We start from the raw sequence: 22,926 nt of genomic DNA, 5'->3' as shown, positions 1-22,926 counted from the left end.
GTTGTTATAATAGTAAGAATTAGCTTATGGTTGGAACTAGCCGATTCCATCCCCTGCCCCACTGGATCCCTGACCACCTCTCCCAGGCAGGACTCCAGGGCAGGGGCCAGCTTCATGGGACGGGGGTGCCAGCAGCCCTCAGGCCTCTGCTGGAGGAGGGACGGGGAAGGCTGGAGGCAGCCTGCAGACACGGTGAGGACCCAGAACCTGCGAGGCCCCCGCAAACCTGCTTTTGCCCCAGCAGGATTGAGACCTGCGGGTGGGAGACCTGGGTTCTGCCCACCCTCCTCTGGGCGGCAGGTACCCTCTCACTTGAAGAGAAACAGAAACCAAGTCAGACATCACACTGGCGGCTCCAGGTCAGGTGCATTTAATTAAAGTCAGGCAATTGTTCATAACAGACTGGATTTTCTGTTTCTCTTGAACAAACAGAAGGTCGGCTGTGTCGAGCCTGTGTGCATTCTCCACCTCCCCACAGGCCCTGCCACACCCTGGCAATGCCACTGAGCCACTTCATTCATTTCCACCACCCAGAACCCGCAGCACTGGGGTTTATGACCCCAGCTGGAGGTCAGGAAGGCCCGCTGAGCCCTGATGCTCAGTGGGAAGGATGTGACCCCGGTGGCCACATTCCCCAGGGGCTCAGCTCTCCCTCTCACAGTTGCTGCCCACTCTGACTGCTTCTCAGTGGCTTCTTTCTGATCGGTCACAATCCCACTGCCCTGGGGTCTATGTGTGTTGGGGGTGGTGAAGGGTGACAGTCTGGCATGGACTGGGTCTTGGGCAGGGACGCAGGCGGCCTCAATTCTGGTCTTAGCTCTGCCTTCTGGTTGCTGGACAACTTTGGACAAGTCCAGCCTCAGTTCAGTTCTCTCTGTAAAACAGGAATGGTCATACCTTACACATGTGCTGTGAGAGTCAATTGTAAGAGGAAAGCACAAACGTAGGGTTTGAAAAGTGAGGTCTACGCTGGGCACAGTGGCTCATGCCCTGTAATCCTAGCATTTTGGGAGGCAGAGGCAGAAGGATCTCTTGAGGCCAGGAGTTCAAGACCAGCCTGAGCAAGAGCGAGACCCCATCTCTACAAAAAATAGAAAAAAGTAGCCAGGCATGGTGGCACATGCCTGTAGTCCCAGCTACTTGGGAGGCTGAGGCAGGAGGATCGCTTGACCCCGGGAGTTGGAGGTTGCTGTGAGCTATGATGATGCCACTGTACTCCAACCCAGGTGACAATAAATACATACATATATACATAAATAAAAATAAAAGTGAGGCCTAAAATGGTGCAATCACTATGGAAAACTTTGGAGTTTCTTCAGAAATTAAACTCAAATTACCATATGTTCTGGCAATTCCACTTTTGGGTATACGTCCAAAAGAATTGCAAGCAGGGTCTCCAAGAGATATTTGTACACTCGTGTTCATAAAGGTGTTATGTACAGCAGCCAAAAGGTGTGTGAACTAAAATAAAATTTTAAGGCTCCCCCCCCCCGCCCCCCACTGGCTGACTGAATGGACCCCCTCATGGCCAAAAGGAATATCCTAAAACTAAACTGCCTGCCAGGAGGAAGGAGGTCAGACATATCTTATCATGCCCCCTCCCTTCTTGGGGACATCCTTTGTAACCCACTAACAGGCCTAAGGGTGTGCAAGACAAACCTGCAGGTCCTCAATTTATGCAACAAGTATATGTCTGGTGGCTTATCTCTCTGATAAACAGCAAGTACGTTAAAACATTCCAAGCCTTTAGACAAAGCTTCCTGTCTTTAGCCAATTACAAGCCAAAGAATTGTTAAACCCACCTGTAACCTGTAAGCCCCTGCTTGGAGATGGCCCACCTTTTTGGGCCAAACCAATGTATGCCTCCCACGTATTGATTTATGACTTTACCTGTAACCCCTGTCTCTCTGAAATGTATCTCACCAAATTGTAACCCAGCCACAGCGAGTCCACTTGCTCAAGGCCTGTTGGGCGTGGCTCCAGGTCATGGTCCTCAAATTTGGCTCAGAGTAAATCTCATTAAAATTATTTTACAGAGTTTGGTTTTTCTCCATTGACAACACTGGCGCCCAGAGGTGGGGCTCAGAGAAGACTCAGGACCGTGGAAGGAGCGGTCCAAACTCGGCGCCAGGTACCGGCGTGGCCCTTTTGGGCCCTCTGACTCTGAGCTTCTCCTTTGGTGGAACTGGTGAGTCGCCCTGAGCTCCGTTTTTGGTTGATGGTCTCAGTTTACTCTGAGCTGGTTCTTTTCCTAGGAATTGTTGTCTGGGATCCTAACTTAGATTTGGAGGTGCATCCTAAAGGGTCTTCTCCATTGTCTTTTTATCCAAAAATTAATCTCAATTGGCTTTGCTGTGCATACTTGAAAGAGGAAACTGAACTGTCTTGTTGGTAGATAAACGAGAGACTGAGTTCCTCAGCTCCGAAGAGAAGGGGCATCTTACTCCTCCCAGCCTTGGCAGCCCCGGGCGACGGGGGCCCCGAGTGGGAGTTGCCTGGGGCGAGTCCCCGAGGCGAGAGTGGCCCCATACGGAACCCCCCCCACACACACACGCACGTTAATTAAAAGAAGGCTCGTCCAGGAAACGCACATAAGAGCTGATCACTCGGCGTTTGGAGCCCTCTCGGAGGTACTAGACCCCCGAGAGAGAAAACAAGGCAAGTAAGAGGGTGGGAGCGACTCAGTGGTGAGACACTGAGAGCCCCGCCCACAATCAGCACACTCTGATCCACAGCACCAAACCCTGTATTATAGTTCGGTTGCTTCTTTTAAAGAAAAATGGAAAATCCTTTAAAATTAAGGGAAGACAAGGAGAATGACCCCTTTTGGGTATCCCAGTTGGGTTGTGGCACCTCTACTTGCAAGTACTTTTGTAAATGAAAGATTCAAAGGCCTGCCAAGTTTTCCTAGGGCTCCAGCTGGTTATAGCTAATTCTTTTTTTTTTTTTTTTTTTGAGACGGAGTCTCGCTTTGTTGCCCAGGCTAGAGTGCCATGGCGTCAGCCTAGCTCACAGCAACCTCAAACTCCTGAGCTCAAGGAATCCTCCTGCCTCAGCCTCCCAAGTAGCTGTGACTACAGGCATGCGCCACCATGCCCGGCTAATTTTTATATGTATGTATTTTTAGTTGTCCAACTAATTTCTTTTTATTTTTTTTTAGTAGAGATGGGGTCTCACTCTTGTTCAGGCTGGTCTCAAACAATCTGCCTGCCTCAGCCTCCCAGAGTGTTAGGATTACAGGCTTGCGCCACTGTGCCTGGCCTTAATGTGTGATTTTTGATAAGTAAAGTAAATTTAATATTTGGTCTAATGATAACCACTAAATCTGAGTTACCAACAAAAATACCTATGTGTTTAAGGTAAAAATGCAAATGTGCCTAAGTGTCAACAAATTAGAATAAATAAAACAGGAAGTGGAGCAAAAACAAACAAACAAACAAACTTATGGTCAAAGGTGTATGAAAATATTTTGGTTTTGGTGTTTTAACCCTAACTGCAGATATAGTTTACTTCCACTGATTCAATGTCTGTAGAGAGGTACACAAAATGTGTTCCTAACTCACTGTCATCTAATATTAACAGTACTGTTGGGGATTCAAAGTTGTCCTAGAAGTTGTAGTTAGAAGAGCTTAAATTGGAAGCTTCAGTTTTCCCCTTGGTCTTGGCCATTTTTGTCGCACTGTTTATAAGCTAGCCGGTTATGTGTACATAATACTGCTGTAACAAAGTTTGTGCCTAGGGAAAAAGTTTCTAAATTATTAATTTTTGTATAGTAATTTAAGATAAAAAGTGAATGATGGTTAAAATCCAAGAGAATCTCAAAACAGTCTTACTCTTTATAAATATTGCATGTACTCAAGTTTACACTGCCCAAAAGAAATTGTTGTTTTGAGACTAGATTGTTTTCAAAACAGCTTAATCTTGATCCTCATGTAAAAAGCATGTTACTACTTTGTATCATTGTTTGAGGTGCTAAGGATTGGCGCTAAATGTTTTTCTTTTTCCTCTCAGTCAGGTGATCTTATGTTGATGGGATTCAGAAAACTAACTTAAAATGAAGGCTTCAGAAGCAAAAATTTTCTGACCATGCCTTGTCTGCCTGCCTCTTGTACCAATTCTTACCTGAAGCCAGCCATAAACACCAGAATCCCTCTACCCAAGGGAGGTCGTACAGCCCAGAACCGCGCCCCCCCACCCCCCGGCTTTTTTTTTTTCCTGAAAGCTAGCCATAAAACCTAAAATTATTCTATGTAAAATGGCCATAAAGTAATTATCTGACCTACTTTGTTTTTACTTTGTTTTACTGTAAAACTCCATATCAGAAAGGGCCTTGCCCCACACCCAGAAGGAGGGAATGCACACTCAGAGGCCAAGCAGAATCTAAATGTAAAAGCCTTGCTGGTTCTGCCACTCAGCCTGTTAGAATCAGCTCACACCCTTTTTGTCCAATCATATTTCTACTGGACTGTCCATACTTTAAATATAAAAAATGGACAATTTCCCCTGCATCTTTTTGAGTGTTCAGTGTGAAGGCATCCATGTATAAAGTTTTAATTCTTTCCCCTGTTAATCTTCATGTCAGTGAATTTTCAGCAGGTCTTTATAGGAAGAGTGGCCTTTGCTCCCAAACTTTGGGGGCCAGGGACGCTTTGATCCCTACGATGTCAACAGATTTTGTTTTGGGATGTGATGTTTTGGAAGGATCTAATTAGCTAACCTTTAAACAGGATATTCTAAAATGTCTACTATGATTATAAAGTTTAAAAGTGATGTTGTTTGTTTAAAATAAAATGTCTTATTGAAATACTTATTTGCTAACTAATAGCTAGAATCTAAGTAATCTGCTAAGATAAATAAATGAGTAAGATAAAGTAAGGAAATATAAATGAAATACAAATGAAATTTTCATATAATTTAAAATCTTAAAGTCATTATGTTAAGTTAAAAAAGATAATCATAAAGTGTCTGATCACTTATAAGGTAAAATAATACAACATTAGTTCTTAAACATAAGTTTAAACTTATACCATGTTATCTTATTTTTCTATTTAGGAATGCTAATAAAATTGGTGACTAACAGTTCAAAGTTACTTTAACTTCCTAGGTTTTTCTAAGAGTTGACATTATCATCCATATATGTAATTAAAACTTCTAGATGAAAGGAAAACAATTTTATACAAAATTTTTTAATAAAAATGTTATAAGTATTTTGTTAAAAGATAATTTTGTCTAATTTATTGATTTTTGAAACTACTTTAAAATTCAATATGTAAATGGTCATTAAAAATTAAGTGGATATAAAAGTTAAAGGTTATAAAAGGTTTATAGAAGTCTTAACTTACAGTCAAGTTGATTAAAACTAGATGGATTTGTTTATAAGATTTTCTTAAAATTGGCCGGGCGCGGTGGCTCACGCCTGTAATCCTAGCACTCTGGGAGGCCGAGGTGGGCGGATCGTTTGAGCTCAGGAGTTCGAGACCAGCCTGAGCAAGAGCGAGACCCCATCTCTACTAAAAATAGAAAGAAATTATATGGACAGCTAAAATATATATAGAAAAAATTAGCCGGGCATGGTGGTGCATGCCTGTAGTCCCAGCTACTCGGGAGGCTGAGACAGGAAGATCGCTTGAGCCCACGAGTTTGAGGTTGCTGTGAGCTAGGCTGACGCCACGGCACTCACTCTAGCCTGGGCAACAGAGTGAGACTCTGTCTCAAAAAAAAAAAAAAAAGATTTTCTTAAAATTAACTTTATCATTACACTATACAATGAAATTTGGTTTTCTCTTTTGAACTTGATTTTCATATGACATTAATAAAAATAACAACAAAAGATTTTTATTCACCTTTTAATAAACTGCAAAAAGGAAGGGAAGAAAAGAAAGACACAGATTCAGCCTCCTTATTAACTTGTACTTCAGTCTGTCCATTAGTCTTATATTTGTTTGAGAAACTGAGTCTCCTTTCTCTCAAAGAATAGGATTTTTGCGTTTTAAAATATATATATATATATATTTGAATTATCAGCTTGGCTATAATTTTATAGTAACCTGCAATTTTGCTTTATGACGGCAAGTGTCTTATGATGAACAATTCATGACTTCCTGCTTTTTAAGCTTTCACTAAAATTTAAGATTACTAAAAATAAGAATTCTACTCAATGCGTGTAATTGTATATATAAGGTATACCAAAGAATAAGATGTTTTTAATAAGAAAAATTATAAAAGAAAAAGAATGTTCTTATTAAAATATGTAAACCTTTGTCTAATTCAGAGGTTATTTAAAGGTTGAATCAAAATAAATTTAGAAAAAAATAAAAACAAAATTCCACTTGTGAGTAAGAGAAGGATGTAAAAAGGCAATGAATATAGAAATATACTTTTTGATAAGAAAGGTTAAACAGAAAGAATAATGTAAAGAAAGGATCTTGCATGGAATTTTTTTGTCCTAAAATGACTGGTTATTTAGAAAAAGGGAATGTTAGGACAAAACGGAAAGTTTTTAGGCATGTTTTGTAGATAAGTGTATGATACATGTAGGCTAGTATAAAGTTTATGAAACGAAATTTATTAAGGAATTTTGGCTAAAACAAAGATTTCTGTTAATAACTTACTCTTAATGAAATGACATGATGTACTCATTTTGATTCTATAATGTTTCCTTTTTAAGTTAAAAAAGTAACACACTACAAAAGGTTTTTCTTTAATTTTGGTAATTGACCTAAAAGAAACAAAGATTTTATGCTTTATCAGCTAATCCCTGTGCTCTCTTTATTAGGTTTTGACTAACTAAAAAAACTAAACTTTAAAAGGGTTAAGATTTATACCCATATAACTTTATCACCTTTAGAATCTTTTGATGACTATCTCTTGGTTAAATAGATGACCCTTATTTTATAGTGGTTTATGATTGTATTTGAACAAATGTTTTAAGCCTTTGATATTTGACAACCTTTCCAAAACTGAAATTCTAAATCCAGCATTTTGACCTTAAGCTAGCTTTTTATATATTTAGGGTCACTGAAAGTCTAAGACAGAGATTAGATTTATTTAGTGTGTCAAAACCATACAGGGAACATTGTCAAATATGAAATGGCATTTAACTTTCTTTGGGCTGTGTTATTAATATATATTCCAATATTGTAAAATATTGACGTGTCTTGGTATGTGTTATCAGTAATTATGATTATTAGGTAAGTTGCTATGTGCCACAAAAATAACCAATTTGGCTTATCAATTGTCTCTAACCATGGCTAGTACAAGTTCTATCATTAGAAAATTGTTATTTTACTTTAATTCATCTCGAAAAGTGGTTCTTTCTGGCTACGTCCAAAGTTGGCTTCTTCCAGTAAAGTCATGGAAAAGACTGACAGATCCATTTGGATACTGGTTTCTACTATCTTTGGAGATTGTATACCATTGGACTAAAACAAAACAAACTTCTAGGACTTTAATTTTAATTAGAAAACTGATATGACCATGAGTATAGCTAACTCAACCTCATGAGACGGAACTAATTTTCACAAAGAGACTCTTTATTTAAACATTACTAGTCCTTTTGTTTTCCAGAGTCCTGACAAATTTTAAGTAAGTAGCAAGTTTCCCTGATCTCTGGGACTTTAAAACCATGGAATCTGACAAGCCCTGTTCAAATATCCTCCCTCTAGGCCCAGGGACTATCTCGGAATAAGGGGGAGTGTGAGATTGTAAGGGCCAATTCTGAAGGATGGAATTAGTTTAGACCCTCCAGCTCAAGGAGGGACACACAGAAGCCTAAAGGAATACTAACTAAAATACTTTGTTTCAGACCACATGCTGCAAAGATCCATCCCAATTGTAAATTTTTTTTCCTGCTTCCTATAGACTTAGAACTTCCTGAGTATAATTTTTCTCAGTTATGGATTTATACAAAAGGAAATATAATGAGTAATTTATCAGCCATCTTAGTATAAATTACTAAAGAAACTAAAATATTGTGACACAGTAAGTCTCTAAATTCCCTTAGCTTACATGTTAATGATGCTTACATTTGCTACGAGTCTACCACTAGACCCAAGACTATAGTAGCTCAACACTTACAGGTAAATTAGTCTTGTAGCCTTGCCTTTGGCATTTTGGATTTTACTCTTATGTCACCTAGCAGGTTTTAAAGTGTTGACGAGCGCCTGTCTACCTCCAGTCCTGTTTGGCCTAAAATATTTAACTGGCTGTAAGCCCCCTTTTGGCTCTTCAGTCCTCTTGGCCACAAGGGTCCCACCAAGGGACTGGATGGACCCAGGGCAGGTACCCACACCACCCTGGCAACGGATGGGACAAAATGAAAGTTGGGCCATAGATGCTGCCTCTCACATATCTTGGCCAAAAGGGGCGAAGTGTGAACTAAAATAAAATTTTAAGGCCCCCCGCCACACACACACACCCCGGCTGACTGAATGGACCCCCTCGTGGCCAAAAGGAATATTCTAAAACTAAACTGCCTGCCAGGAGGAAGGAGGTCAGACATATCTTATCATGCCCCCTCCCTTCTTGGGGACATCCTTTGTAACCCATTAACAGGCCTAAGGGTGTGCAAGACAAACCTGCAGGTCCTCAATTTACGCAACAAGTATATGTCTGGTGGCTTATCTCTCTGATAAACAGCAAGTACGTTAAAACATTCCAAGCCTTTAGACAAAGCTTCCTGTCTTTAGCCAATTACAAGCCAAAGAATCGTTAAACCCACCTGTAACCTTGTAAGCCCCTGCTTAGAGATGGCCCACCTTTTCGGGCCAAACCAATGTATGCCTCCCACGTATTGATTTATGACTTTCCCTGTAACCCCTGTCTCCCTGTAATGTGTAAAACCAACTGTAACCCAGCCACAGCGAGTCCACCTGCTCGAGGCTTCTTGGGCGTGGCTCCAGGTCATGGTCCTCAAATCTGGCTCAGAGTAAATCTCTTTAAAATTATTTTAGAGTTTGGTTTTTTTTTCCGTTGACAGGTGACAACAACCCAACTATCCACTGACAGATTAATGGGTAAGCAGAATGTGGTAAGTACATACAGTGGAATATTAATACCATTCAGCCTTCGAAAGGACGGACCTTCTGACACACAGGGCAACGTGGTGGACCTGAGGGCACTATGCTGAGTGAAACCAGCCAGCCACAAAGACACACACCGAATGGGCCCGCGACAGGGCCCTGGAGAATTCCGACAGGAAAGGGAAGGCGAGCGGCTGCCGGCGCGGGGGAGGGGACAGGCCCGGTTCGGTGGGTGGCGGTTCAGCTTTGCAGGACGCCCGAGTGCTGGAGGTCTTTCAGCACAAGGCAAACACACTTAATGCTACCGTAATGTACACTCAAAGTGGTTACGATGGTAAATTCTGTTATGTGTTTTTTATGAAAATAAAGAAAATAGCAAGGCCTTTCCTCAGCGGCTGGAAGCCCCGTCGCCCTCTCTGGGACGCGGGACCCGCGAGATGCACTTGTCCCCGGGCGCTTCCGCGACACTCGCGCTCTGTCCACGGCCAAGCACCGGCCCGAGGCAGAAATCCCTCCAACACCGCGCCCTTGGGACTGCGCACCGGTGGGTGACGACAGGGTAGGGTAGGAAGATGACATCCAGGCGAAGCCACTCCGAACCTGGCTCCGGCTCGTCCCAGACTGGGGGCGGGGAAGCTGCCGCCGCTGGAGGAGCAGCCGGGGGTCCGCCAAGAGCCAGCACTCACTGGTCCCCTGGGTCCTCACACCCAGGGGGCAGGGCTGACCCCAAAGGCGCTGCCCGCTGTGCAGCCCGCTGCGGCGGCCTTGCTTGTCACCCCCAGCTCTGCGCCACCAACCCAGAGACGGCCTCAGGGTCCTCTACGCGGGCAGCCACCGCCCATCGGAGCCGACACCTGATTTCAAAACCGATGTTCCTCAAAATACGCCCCCGTCCTAGGTGAGGAAGGGCCGGTACTGAAGTCCCCGCCCGGAGACGGATGCAGGTCTCGGGGCTGACGTTCAGCTCCGGGCTGCCGCTGAGACTGGGATCTTTCCTTCTCACTCAGAGCCTCTTCGGGGCCCCCAACAAGTTCACAGAAAGTTCACCCCAGCCCCAGATTCCTCATTCGGAGCCCTGGCCCGGACCCAGGGACGCCTGCCAGGAATCTCTCCCTCTGGCTTGCTAGGGCTCCCGGGAGGCTCCCGTTTCCTTCCAGAACAAAGGCAAACACACGATCTGGGTTTTCCTGCCAGTCACCACAGCAAACGGACACCGGCTCGCCTCCCCGAGCCAGGTCTCAGGGTCTCAGGGCCGCCCAGGGCCGGCGACGCCAGGCCCCCCCGGATAGCGACGGTGCGGGCTGCGGCTGCCCCGGGCCGGGACGCGCTGCCCGCAGGGCTCGGGAGCGCAGGTTGTCGCTGTCCCTGCGGCTGCCCAGGGCCTGGGGCTGCGTCCCCAGGGTCCGGGCGGCTGCCACAACTGCGCCTCCAGAACCTCTAGTATAATCCTCCCGACAGCCCCCCAGGCTTGGCCTGCCCTGACCGCCACCTCCGGGCGCCAGGCCTTCCCTCCGGCCCCAGAGGAGGCGGGACGGTTCAGGGGCTGGGGACACAGATTCCGGAGCCCAGTAACCCGGATTCGGATCTCAACTCTATGAATCTCTAGCTGCGTGGCCCTGGGAGCCCACGTTTCCTCACCAATAAAATGGGGACGACAACCACGTTCACCTCCTGGGGATGTTAGGGGACTATAAGGAGATGGTGCTGGCAGAATGTTCCGCCAATGCCCAGCATGTGGGAGGCGCTCCAGGAGCCCGATTTTAGCTGTTATTGATCTAAGAGCTCGTCATTCTCAACCCTGGTCCCGTTGGTAATCCAGGAGGGGAGAAGATTAAAAAAAAAAAAAAAAAATCCAATGCTTGAGATTCATTACAGGCCGATTAAATCAGAATCTCTAGGAATCTTTATTTTTTTAAATTATCTCCACATTATTGCTTGAGCTCAGAGATTCAAGACCAGCCTGGATAATTATAGCAAGACCCCCTCTCACAAATCCCAAATAGATAGATAGATAGATATAGATAGATAGATAAATCCCCCCCTGTAATTCCAGTGGCCAACAGGGGAGAACCGGTGCTCTCAGCCCCCAAACACTGGGCCCAGGCCCTCTGCTGTCTCCTCACAAGGCCGGCCCAGCAGTGTGCATACAGCGGGCACTCAATGCATGTAGCTGGCCCACTGGCTCCAGCTGAGAGGCTGCAGTGACTTCCTCCCCTTGCCCAGCCTGGAAGAGCACCACTTACCTTGGCAGAGTTTCTCCGTCACTGTGAGCTGCCCTGGCCTGGCCTGGCAGCCCTGGAGGCCCCCCGGACTGGGGGCTGGGCCCTGAAGCCAGGCTCATGCCCTCCTCGGAGGGCCTAGGGTCAGGCCTGCTGGATGACGCTCCTTGTCCAGTACTTCGTGCAAGCTCCTGGCTGGTGGGGACCTCACCGACCCTGTCAGATGCCACAGACAATTCCGGGCCAATCCCAGGGCGTTCGCTGGAAGTCTCAGGAGCTTCGGCCCCCACCTCTGTGGGGAGCAGCAGGCCAGGAGGCACCTGGCCTGGGCCAAGGCCATCGCCCTGCCCTGGTGAGGCCTCTTCCGGGGTGAGGTGGTCAGTTCCCATCCATGAAGCGCTGACCGGGGGCAGCCTCGCCACTGTCCCCTCTGGCAGGTCCACCTTCCGGCTCTCTATAGGAAAACAGGCAGGATGAACACGCACTCCCGTGTGGGGCTGCCACACAACGGTGCAAAGAACATGCACAAGGCCAGTCGGTGCCCATGTTTGCAACAGCTGGAGACGGGAACAACTCTAACGGCCGTCAGGAGGGGCTGCTTGGCTAAACCATCGTACGTGCACACAAGCAGCGCTGTGCAGCCATGGAAAAGGAGAAATCACTATCTCCAGACGCAGCCAGGGAGTGATCTCAGGGTGCGCTGTGAGTGGAAAGCAGCGAGGTGGAGAAGAGCGCGCGTGGTGTTGTGTTTACCTAAGAACAGGTGTGTGCGTGTGGGTGCACGCGCCTGTGCACAGAACCACTTACAATGTGTCTAAATAGTTGGACCTCAAAGGGAAGATAAGACAAAAAAATTTTAAATGGTTACATATTGGGGCCAGGGAACAAGGATAGGAGCTAGACTTCTCTTAATATACCTTGCTTTTTCTATTTGACTTTGGGACCATGTAAATAGTAGGCAAAATTATAAAAGAAAATTAAACTTAAGAAAAGTAATCCATAAACATTTAAAGCATTTGAGTACCAAGTTAGTGGCACGGCCCATACAGAAAGGAACTACAGGTGACTCTGGAAAAGCACAGGGCTGAAATGTGCGGGTCCACTTGTATGCAGATTTCCTTCCACTTTTGCGACCCCTGAGACAACAAGATCAACCCCTCCTCTTCTTCCGACTCTGTGAAGATGACCAGGATGAAGACTCTTATGATGATCCACTTCCACTTAATGAATAGTGACTGCATTTTCTCTTCCTTATGATTTTCTTAATAACATTTTCTTTTCTCTAGCTTACTTTATTATAAGAATACAGTATATAATGCATATAACATAAAAATATGTATTAATCAACTGTTTATGTTATCAGTAAGTCTTCCAGTCAACAGGAAGCTATTAGTACTTAAATTTTGGGGCAGTCAAAAGTTATACATGGATTTTTCAACTGTGCAAGAGGTCGGCACCCCTAACCCCTGCATTGCTCAAGGGTCAACTGTATCCTCAGTGATTTCAAAAGATAGCATTTGAATATACATCTCTAGTGGGATATACATAAAAGACAAAATAAACTGCAAAAAAAAAAGCAGCCAGGCACGGTGGCTCACGCCTGTAATCCCAGCACTTTGGGAGAGCAAGGAGGGAGGATCACTTGAGGCCAGGAGTTTGAGACCAGTCTGGGTAACATAGCGAAAACCCATCTCTCCAAAAACTAGAAAAAATTAGCCAGGCATGGTGGTGCACCATTGTAGTCCCAACCAGTCTGGAGGCTGGAAGGAGGATCACTTAAGCCTAGGGATTTGAGGCTGAAACAAGCTGTGATCCTGCTACTGCCCCCCAGCCTGGGTGACAGAGCGAGACCCTGTCACTAAAAAAAAAAATAAATAAAAATTAAGAAGCAGCCTAAACAGTTTTTCAGTAATCACATTGTGTGTGGTATTGTTGGCATGTTTGTTCTGAAGCTGTTGTGTATGCAACGTGGGATAACACAAATGGCCCCACTCACCTTCCCACGGGCCCCTGATACCAGCTCGCACACCCCTGGTGCTCAGCGCGTGCTTGGGTTTTGCTCCCTTCTCTTCTGCTCGCTGTTTGTTCTAAAATAACAACCATAAAAACTATCATCATCATCATCATCATCATCCAGGCCACAAACATTTGTTGAGCACCTGCCATGTGCTGAAGATAAAGGTGTCAGGTTATTGCACACAGTCTCGCAGTAACTTAGAGGGCAGACACTGCTGTTATGATTTTAGAGATAAAGACACTGAGGTCTTCTCAAGGTCATAAAACTTAAAAGCAGAGGAGCACAGTGTCAAACCCAGAGCCCACGTCCTGGCCAGTGCTCACCGCACTGCTGGTGAAGGGTGGGCCCAGCCCCTGACAGAGGGGTCTAAATGGGCTGGACCTCGACCAGGGATGGAAAATAAACTTAATCTTAAAATGTCAAGTCAGGTCAATCGGTCGTGGTCACTGGTTAAGGAGAAGAGTGCCGGGATCAATGCGTGTCCACGTGGCAGCAGGGCAGGCAGGCGGATCTCACGGTCTCTCCTCCACAGCCCAGCGGGCACCCCGGAGCACAGGCTCTCGAGCAAGACTTACTGGTTTGAACCTCACCTTCACCACTTGGCCAAAGTCCTTAACTTCTGTACATTTCACTTTTCTCATCTACAAATTGGGTTAATAACATCTGCCTTGTAAAGTTCGTGGGAGGATTTGGGAGGCTAATTTGCGGAGTGTCCTAAGAAGCATGCCCAGCACAGAGCAGGAGCTCAATAGCCAGCGATTCTGTCCCGCCTGAGATCCAGAGCCATCAGCGTTAGATGAGCCCACTGTGAGGATGCCCCTCGCCCGGCCCAGAGAAGCCCTCGGCAGCCTTTCCTGCTCTGAACGGCCCACACCAGATCAGGCCTGGCGGGCGCAGGCTTTACCCTCCGGCAGCCTGCAGTGACAAACACGCTCAGCGTGGCCCAGCACTAAGCTGTCAAGCAGATTTTTCTAGACGGTCTGACCTCTTGCTGGGTCCCCATGGTGCTTCTGGGTGTTTTGAGCCCTTGACTGGTAAAGTCCCTAAGACGACTCCTGGCACATGTCACAGCAGCAGCTCTGGTCACAGGGCACTCACCGGTAAAGCCCCTCCTTCTGCCTTGGCCACACGGGCCCTTAATTGGGAACGCAGAGAGCAAAAGCATCTCAGGACACATTTTCTCGGGCAGGCATAACATTTAAAAAATTTTAGTTTGTTTTCAACATTTAAAATCTAGGAAATTTTTACATTAAAGTTCTAGGATCCCTTTTGGGGTGATAGAATTGTTCTATATTTTGATTGTGGTGGTGGTTACACGGGTATATGCATTTGTTGAACCGTATATTTAAAATGTACGTCGGCCGGGCCTGGTGGCTCATGCCTATAGCCCCGGGGCTTTGGGAAGCCGAGGCGGGAGGATCACTTGAGGCTGGGAGTTGGGGGCTGCAGTGAGCTGTGATGACACCACTGCGCTCCAGCCTGGACAACAGAGTGGACCCCGTCTCAAAAAAAAAAATGGGCATAGTTTGTGTGTTTGTATGCAGTTTATTGGAGGTAAACTATACTTTAATAAAATAGTTATTAATTAATATACCTTAATAAAGCCAATTAGAAAAAAATTCTAGGTTCCCAGCTTCTCTTGAAAAAATGTGAAGATCTGGCAACTCCAGGCCCAAGTGGCAGAAATCAGCTAGGGCTGTCCCTCTGACGGGCACTGTAGGCCTCACCTCTCCTAAATGCCTCTCTGAGCCCCAGGCTGAGGGTTGGTCCCACCATCTTTCCCACACTGTGCCTGCTTCCCTCAATCTTATCACCCGCTCATCCCTCTGGGATTCTGGGACACCGAGCTTTGCCCTCTTAATGGTAAGGACACTGCACACAGAGGACACACAGCTCAGCACTGGGCAAGTGGTAGGCACTTCATAAGCAATGCGAGCTGCTGTTACGATTATCACCAGCGTCATCAATGTGGCCCAGATCCCCTGCTCAGCAGATGGCTCTCCCTTATCCTTCTGCAGGCTCCGTCCTGCCACCCCCGTAGCTGGGGGAACTGGAGGCATTATCGCGGACGTCCTCCTGTTTCACCCCACGGTGAAGGGATTTGTACAGACTGTCCTTTGGCAGACCTTGTTGGGCTCAAACTGTCCTCTCCTTCCCTCTGACTTTAGCGTAGGCAGGCACACACAAACACACACGTACACACACAACATGCAGCTGGCCTGTCCTCAGGGCTCAAGCTTCTGGTCTCTGCCTTATCTATGCATCCAGAAGAAGCAAAAGAGACCTCGAACGCCATTCTAGAGGACTGATGCATCTGAGCAGCCTGTGACTCCAGCCCAGCCTGGCTGGATAGGTTCGGTCTTGCAGCAGAGAGCACCAGGCTGCTATTATCTAACTCACGCCGCAAGCAGATAAAGTGCCACTGGACACTTCAGAAGACCCGAGGAGGACTTTCACAAAGTCCTGGCACAACTTTCAAATTTAGCAGCCAGTGCTAGGATTTAATTCAATTTCTCAGATGACTGCTATGCCCTCACTCTGTGGAAAACACAAAGAGGGTCCTAAGAAAGTCTCCAAAAAGCATAGTTCTCAGGACTGATGATGTATCAAATAGCTGTGGCCATGTCTCAGTTCGCCGTCCATTCTCTGAGCCGCTCCTGCGAGATCAGCCCCGGCCTTGGTACACGGAGGGAAGTAGAGGCTTCCTGTCTTGGGCAGCTGACAGCCAGGTGGGGAGACGGGGCCCAAACCTGAAGGCAGCTACTGACATGTGTCACATGTGTATTAAACACAAGGACCAGAAGAGATGTCAATTGAGTGCCAGCGGGCAGCACAGACAAGAAATTTTGCAAGAACTCAGAAAAGAGAAAGTTCTAAGACCCACCCCCAGAAATGCCTAAACATTTGCCACACGTACGATAGCTAACTTCATTAATAACGAAGCACTCTTACAAATCAATAAGAAAAAGGCAAAGAAAAGAAATAGGAAATAGGGAAAAGGTCATGTGCAGGCAGTTCACAGAAAATACAAAACGTTTTAAACCTATGAATGATGTTCATTCTTCTAGTGAAAGAAATATAAATGAAAGCTGCAAGATACACCATTCTATCTACTTTTGGTTATACTTGGAAATTTTCCATAATAAAAAGTTTTAAATTTTTTATGAATTCAAAAGAAGAAGCTTTAAGAGACATATAACTAATTGCCTTATTTGGATCTGATTGAAATAAACTATAGAAATTTTTAAAAGTATTACATGATTAGGGAAATTTGAACACTGACTTTGGTAATACTAAGAAGTTATCATTCTCTTTTTAGGTATGATAATGGTATCATGACTATGTTTTTAAAAAGAGCCCTTATCTTTTAGATGTAAATACTGAAACATAGGCCGGGCGCGGTGGCTCACGCCTGTAATCCTAGCACTCTGGGAGGCCGAGGTGGGCGGATCGTTTGAGCTCAGGAGTTCGAGACCAGCCTGAGCAAGAGCGAGACCCCATCTCTACTAAAAATAGAAAGAAATTATATGGACAGCTAAAAATATATATAGAAAAAATTAGCCGGGCATGGTGGCACATGCCTGTAGTCCCAGCTACTCGGGAGGCTGAGACAGGAGGATCGCTTGAGCTCAGGAGTTTGAGGTTGCTATGAGCTAGGCTGACGCCACGGCACTCACTCTAGCCTGGGCAACAGGGTGAGACTCTGTCTCAAAAAAAAAAAAAAAAAAAAAAGTACTGAAACATTTATGTGAAGAAACATTTATGGAAGAAATGATCCCATGTCTCATATTTCCTTCAAAATAATCTGGAAGTGGGTGAGGAATACACAAAACAGCCTTGGCCTCCAGTTGATAGGTGAAACTGGGAAATGGGCTCACAGGGTCCATTATCTTAATCCTTATTTTTAGAAATGTGTAAAATTGTTCATATTAAAATGTTACGAAAACACATGCACAACGAGATCTGATTTTTCATTCACTGGACAGGCAAACGCAAAAGCATTCTCATACGTTACTGGTAGGAGACGAAACTGGAATAACTTCTTTGAAGGTTGGTTTGGCTTTATCTATACAAACTACCCTTTGGCTTAGCATTTCCACTGCCAGGAGCATGTCGTGCAGGTAAACTCACACTCATGTTCAAAGACATGCACAGACATTCACAGATGGTCACTGCGTCATTATTCAGAAAAACTAAAAATCAGAAACAATACAAACAAACAAGGATACAGGACTGGTCAAAAAATTACAACGCATGCCCCAAAATGAAGCATTCCACAACTTTAAGAAGCAAAAATGAGGAAGCTTTCTAGGTACAAATATGAAACAATGCCAAAAATACATTAAATTTAAAAAAATCAAAGCCAGAACATGTGAATAATATTTAAGTTAAAACAGAATAGAGAGGTGGTGTGTATAGCAACGTGCTTGTAGATACACAGCGGTATCTGGAAGGATCCAGAGGAAACCGGTACCTATGATTGCCTGGGGGGTTGGGCTGTTGTCCTGGGGACTGGAGGATGGCCTAGGAGGGGGCTGTATGCTCTTTATATGACATAATTTTTTTTTTACCATGTGCATGTTAAATAAATTTCCTTGTTTGATGCTGTTGATTAGATTCATGTTTATCAGATTATATTCACGCCGTGGTATCCACAGGGGATTGGTTCCAGGGCCCCCCTTACATACCAAAATCTGCAAATTCTCAGATCCCTGATATGAATGGCAGAGTATCTGCATATAACCTACACTCATCCTCCCAAACACTGTAGATCTTCTCTAGGTTGCTTATAATACCTAATGCCATGTAAATGCTATGTAAGTAGCTGTTACACTGTATTGTTCAGGGAATAATGACAAGAAAGAAAAGTCTGTACACGCTCAGTACAGACACAGCCATCGAGGCCGAAGCACGTTTTCCACCCACTGTTGGTGGGACGCGAGGATGCAGCCCGTGCAGACATGGAGGGTGGACTGTGTCATATTGATTTTCTTCTTTAAAGCTGAGGTTGGTGATCAGTGGCAAGAGCAGTGGGTCACGTCTCCCCTGCAGGCTAAATTCTCAGGGACGGCTGCATGGACAGCAGGGAGCCAGGGTGGGGCTGCTGGGAGGGAGGCGCACCCCTGCCCGCCCGCCTCAGCCTCGGTGGCCGACACAGGGCCTCGTGCAGACCCCTTTCGACCGCAGCCCCTCTCCGGCCAGAGGCGGGTGGGTAACTGCGGATCTGAAACGGTGGCTCCATGTGGTCTGAGTGCTGCTGACAGGCTGACCCTTAGCTGTTCCCAAACAGGGTGTTCCCTGTACACACACCAGCACCCCAACCCTCTCCCAGCAGCCAAGCTTCCATTAGCCAGCAAGTTTGATTACGCAACCCTTGGGAACAGCGGCTGCCAGAAATGCCACCTTCCACCCCCAGGCTCCGGCTCCTGCCTGTTGGCCCCCTGGGTCACCGTCAGCACTCATCTCCCCGCAGGCAGCTGCACACTCCGCCCACTCTGGGGCAGAAAGCACAAGGCTGGGGACAGGAAGTGGGGGTTGGGTTTCTGAGCAGGGGCTCCGTCAGGTCAAACTGACCTCTGTCTACTTGTCCCCACCCCAGGAGTGACGGAGCAGAGAGGAGCCCCAAGAGGAAGAGAAGCCATGGTGGTATCAAGCCTCCTCTCCCAAATCGCAGTTTGCACCCCACTTCTAGGTTTCTTAGAGCTGCCCGAGGCCCCACAGTCCTGGCCAGGGCACCGCCTCTTCCTTTCCCTGGGGAGAGTGGCGGTCGGCGTCCTGCCTGGAAACCCACTTACGACCTGTAAGTTCCAGGCTCTGCTTTTCCCCACCAACAGGTCACCCGGGAAGCATGAGAAGGGGCCAGCATCCTTCCCGCTCTCCCAAGACTAGCTGCCTGGCCAGCCTCCCCACCAGGGCCCTGGGCCTCCTCTCCAGCCAGGACGGGGAGGCAGGAACAAACCTCTTCGGGGCCATCAGCCAGGCTGCCTTTCCTGCAGGGGACACTCCCTTGCATGACGAAATCCACCACCTTTGAGTTCTGGAACGTGGCCCCCACCAAAGCGATGGCCCTGTCCACAGCCACCACCATCCTGAAGAGGGCTTCGAGCCTGGCACTGTGCTGGGCGGCATCCTGCCGCACGGCCCTCACCAGCTCCAGGACCTCCGGCCACCCGGCCTGAGCATCAGCCGAAGGGGCACCGCTGGCCCCCGCCGGGCCCAGTGCTCGGGAGGCCTCCAGCCGGTGCAGGCCTTGCTCCAGGTGGCCCATGCCTTGGCACATGCACCGCAGTTTCTCTGTGACGTCTTCTTGGAAATGCAAGAGTCTGTCGACCTTCTCGTTGAGCACGTTAAGCTTTTTGTCCATGGCGGTTAAGCAGGCCTTGCCCAACACCGGCAGCCCCCGGGGCCCCAGACTCTCCGTGGCGGCTCCTGACATCCTGACGCAGGCTTGACACGGGCAAGCAGAAGAGCCGCGGATCTCTGGCTTTCACTGCGCTGGCAGTGCCTGGAAGTTCACTGTCCTCGGTAGCTGATGTCCCCGTCCCCGCCCGGCAGCACCGACCCTCACAGCCCGCAGGGTTCTCTGTGCCTGTGCTTTGCTTATCTCCCGCCCTGCCACGGCCGCAAGCGACAAGCTGAGTTTGGCCCAGGCCCTTCTCCTTGGGGCCCTTTGACATCACGGCAGCATCTGACATTCCTCTCTGAGAGGCTGCTGACGGGCAAACATTTTAGGCATCTGCCCAGGGTAGGCAGGGACTCGCGTAGCTGGAGCCGGAGGTCGGAAGGAAAGGGCTTTCAGGTGAGGACACTCACGGAGCTGGACTCAAGACAGAGTAGGACCGTCAGAGGCCCGAAGCACTGAGGCCACACGCGCACCGAATTCACAATAAAAAGCAAGACCAAAACGAAAGAAAATGTGAGACCATTCGACAAAGTGCTGACTTTTGCTATGATGAAAATTTTCATGCTTCTGTAAATTAAAAACAAATTTTGGGAGCTCCTACTTTGCTGATGCCAAAAGCATGTGTTCAGACTGCCCGTGGGGTAGCCTGCAGGCGCCGCCCACACAGGGCCCTCAGCCACCGGTCACTGGTGCCTAAAATAGAACCGAGGGACAGTGGCCTAGGCTGCTCGCCAAATGCCATCCCAGGGTCCTGCTCCTTGCCGAGACCGCTGGGGACACTCTCCAGAGACCCCTGTTCCCCCAGTAATGACTATGCCGGTGCTGGACACTCAATTTCTAAACTGAAACAGACTCATCAGGGCCCTCGAGAGCAACAGGGCCCGTGTTTCCTGTGATTTCCAAACATTTTAGCCTCAGAAACCCTTAATTCTAATGAAAATTTTAACAGACGCATCAGTAAATAAACCAGACACAAGCAGAGATGGTCGGGTTGTCACTGAGGTGGGCGCCTCAGAGTCCCCAGGATGTCATGGAGCCGTCTGTTTTACCCAGGCTTCACCCAGCCCCTCATCAGGAGAAAGCAAGGCCCGGAGGGGCACAGCCGTCCCAGGTCACCGGGCACACGGCCTCCTGAGGACGGTTTGGCCACGGGCAGTGCTGGCGCCGAGGAGGGGGGCTTTAGTGTCCCTCTAAGCCTTCCCCTTCTGAATAAAAGCCATTATGATAAACTCTGATCAGGAAATTTGACATCTAAAAGCACCGGTAGGGGTTTTGCAATTTAAACCACAGCTAACTATCAATACAAGGCACTTGCTGTGCAAACGCAGTTTGAGCACAGTCCCTTCTGCCTGTCCCTCTGTGCCCTGAGTGGCCCGCGCAGAAATCCAAACCCATCTCGGGGGGGCACAGCCCTGGGCACTGTCGGCAGAAGGACCTGGAGCGTGCTCCAAAGGGCACTGGTCTGTACGTTCGCTGTGATTTCGAACAAATGCACAAATACAAAGTCCCCTTGGAAAAAGAAATTTGGGTAGTAACACCGTGCCCCGGCCCCTCTTGGACATTCACTGTGCACCTCAGTGGGGCCTCATCTGCCATGGCCAAGAAACCTGCATCTGGCACCATTTCCCCACGCTTCACACCTCACGCTTCACACCTCACGCTTCACACCTCACGCCTCACACCTCACGCCTCACACCTCACGCTTCACACCTCACGCTTCACACCTCACACTTCCCTGGGGAACCAGGATTCTCTGGATCAAACCTTGGGAAAGGGCCACCCAGAGAAACCTCTGGAAGTCTAGCATCCAGCCCAATGCCCCTCTCCCAGCTGGTGCCAGCAATGTTTGTGGAGTGAAGTTCCCTCCGGCCTACACAGACAGAGCCCAGCTTCCGGAAGAGACTTCGCTGTTTCTGCTGCCGTGGAGACCACTGGAGCAACCAGCACCCAGGCCAGTCTGGGCTCTTAAAGCCTGGAAAGATACCTTAAACCGTCCAGATGAACCCAAAGGAAACAAATGCCCCAGACACATATTTACATCAAAAGCTAATTAGTTAAATTACAAAAGGATTTGCCCCGGGCCGCCCCTAAGCCACGAGCTTGCAGGGCAGCTCATTCATTGGAGCGAGGCTGCTGCAGCCGCCTCTGCTCTGGAGTCACCTGAAGCTCCCCAGGCTAGAATGGGCCTTTTCGGCGCATCCTTCACATCCTTCGTGTGGCCGGTTTTCTCCGTCGAAGGCAGGAACTAGCGAGGCTGCAGCAGGCAGCGCGAGACCGAGCCGGCCGTCGGGAGAGGAGGCAGGAGCTGGGCTTTCTGAGAACAGCCAGGAGAGGCACAGGGCAGGAGCCCCGGGCAGTCCCCAGAAGCAAGCTCTGCGCCCCCCTGGGAGAAAGCTCGGAACACAAGGACAGAAGTTCCTGATGAAAAGAGTAGCCGGGGCACCAGCTCTGAACCCCTTGCGTCCCCAGCCCGCAGGAGAAATGTCTGAGCACGCGGTTCCCTGGGGCCGACGTGCGGATTCTTTCCACCCGCCCAGGGGACACGCTGCAGCACGCGGCGGGCAGTGCTTTCGGGGCAGTGGTGACCAGAGGTCAGGGAGGCCTTCCACCCCTCAAGCCAAGAGAGCAAGACCAGAGAAGAGGCAGCCGAACGGGATCGACACAGAGCAGCAAATCCAGCAACACCTCATCTTTCCTGGGTGAGGACAGGGCAGCTGATCCACTCCTCTGCTTGCCCTGGGGTGGGGTTAGTGTGCACCGAACCCTAAGACGCTTCCCTGGCCTTCTGGTGACATTACAGTCTCGGGATCATGGGGTGACAGGGATGGCAACATCCTCATCTTAAAACGGTATCAAGGCTCTGACTCACCTTGCAAGACTGAACTCCCACATTTCCCTCCATCCCCTCCAGAGACCTGGTTAAAGTGGCAGTAAGGGAAGAAAATAAACACACACCTTCAGTGACAAACAGCATGGAAGAGGAGCTATTGTCGCGTGAGCATCATCAATGAATTTCTGGAAGACGAAAAGCTGTTGGAGGAGAGGTAACTGGAGAAACATGAAAAAGAAAACCAAAGCCTCACTTTCTGCATAGAACTCCAGAGAATCCTGTGGACCCCACCTGGGGTAAACAGGGAGCAGAGACGTAGGACTGAGGAGTCTATTCCCAAACGGTGCCTCCCCTCCTTCCTGTCACCCCTGCACAGAAGGGCATGACCAGAGCCGCCCCCCTCCCTGGAGGTCACAGGCTGCTTCTGGAGAAACTCA

The 22,926-nt window shown here is 48.0% G+C and overlaps 1 protein-coding gene across 2 annotated transcripts in view; it reads right to left on the bottom strand.

Annotated features, from left to right (window-relative positions):
- The window catches only part of MYLK3 (myosin light chain kinase 3), a 52,058-nt gene that overhangs the window by 25,809 nt on the left and 3,323 nt on the right, over positions 1-22,926 (bottom strand). The window contains exons 1-3 of one of the 2 annotated variants that reach the window (XM_069456301.1): positions 19,216-20,198; positions 13,236-13,326; positions 11,264-11,693 (exon numbers count right to left, since the gene is read on the bottom strand). In XM_069456301.1, the coding sequence (XP_069312402.1) occupies positions 11,264-11,693; positions 13,236-13,326; positions 19,216-19,692 (998 nt within the window). In that variant the 5' untranslated portion in view covers positions 19,693-20,198. Of the gene's footprint in view, positions 1-11,263; positions 11,694-13,235; positions 13,327-19,215; positions 20,199-22,926 lie in introns of those variants that run through there. The other variant, XM_069456302.1, reaches the window with a different exon arrangement.

The sequence above is a fragment of the Eulemur rufifrons genome, chromosome 23 (genome assembly GCF_041146395.1).
Source record: "Eulemur rufifrons isolate Redbay chromosome 23, OSU_ERuf_1, whole genome shotgun sequence".
NCBI lineage: Eukaryota > Metazoa > Chordata > Mammalia > Primates > Lemuridae > Eulemur > Eulemur rufifrons.
Note: the sequence above shows the minus strand (reverse complement) of the source record. Positions and strands in the feature narration are given on the sequence as shown.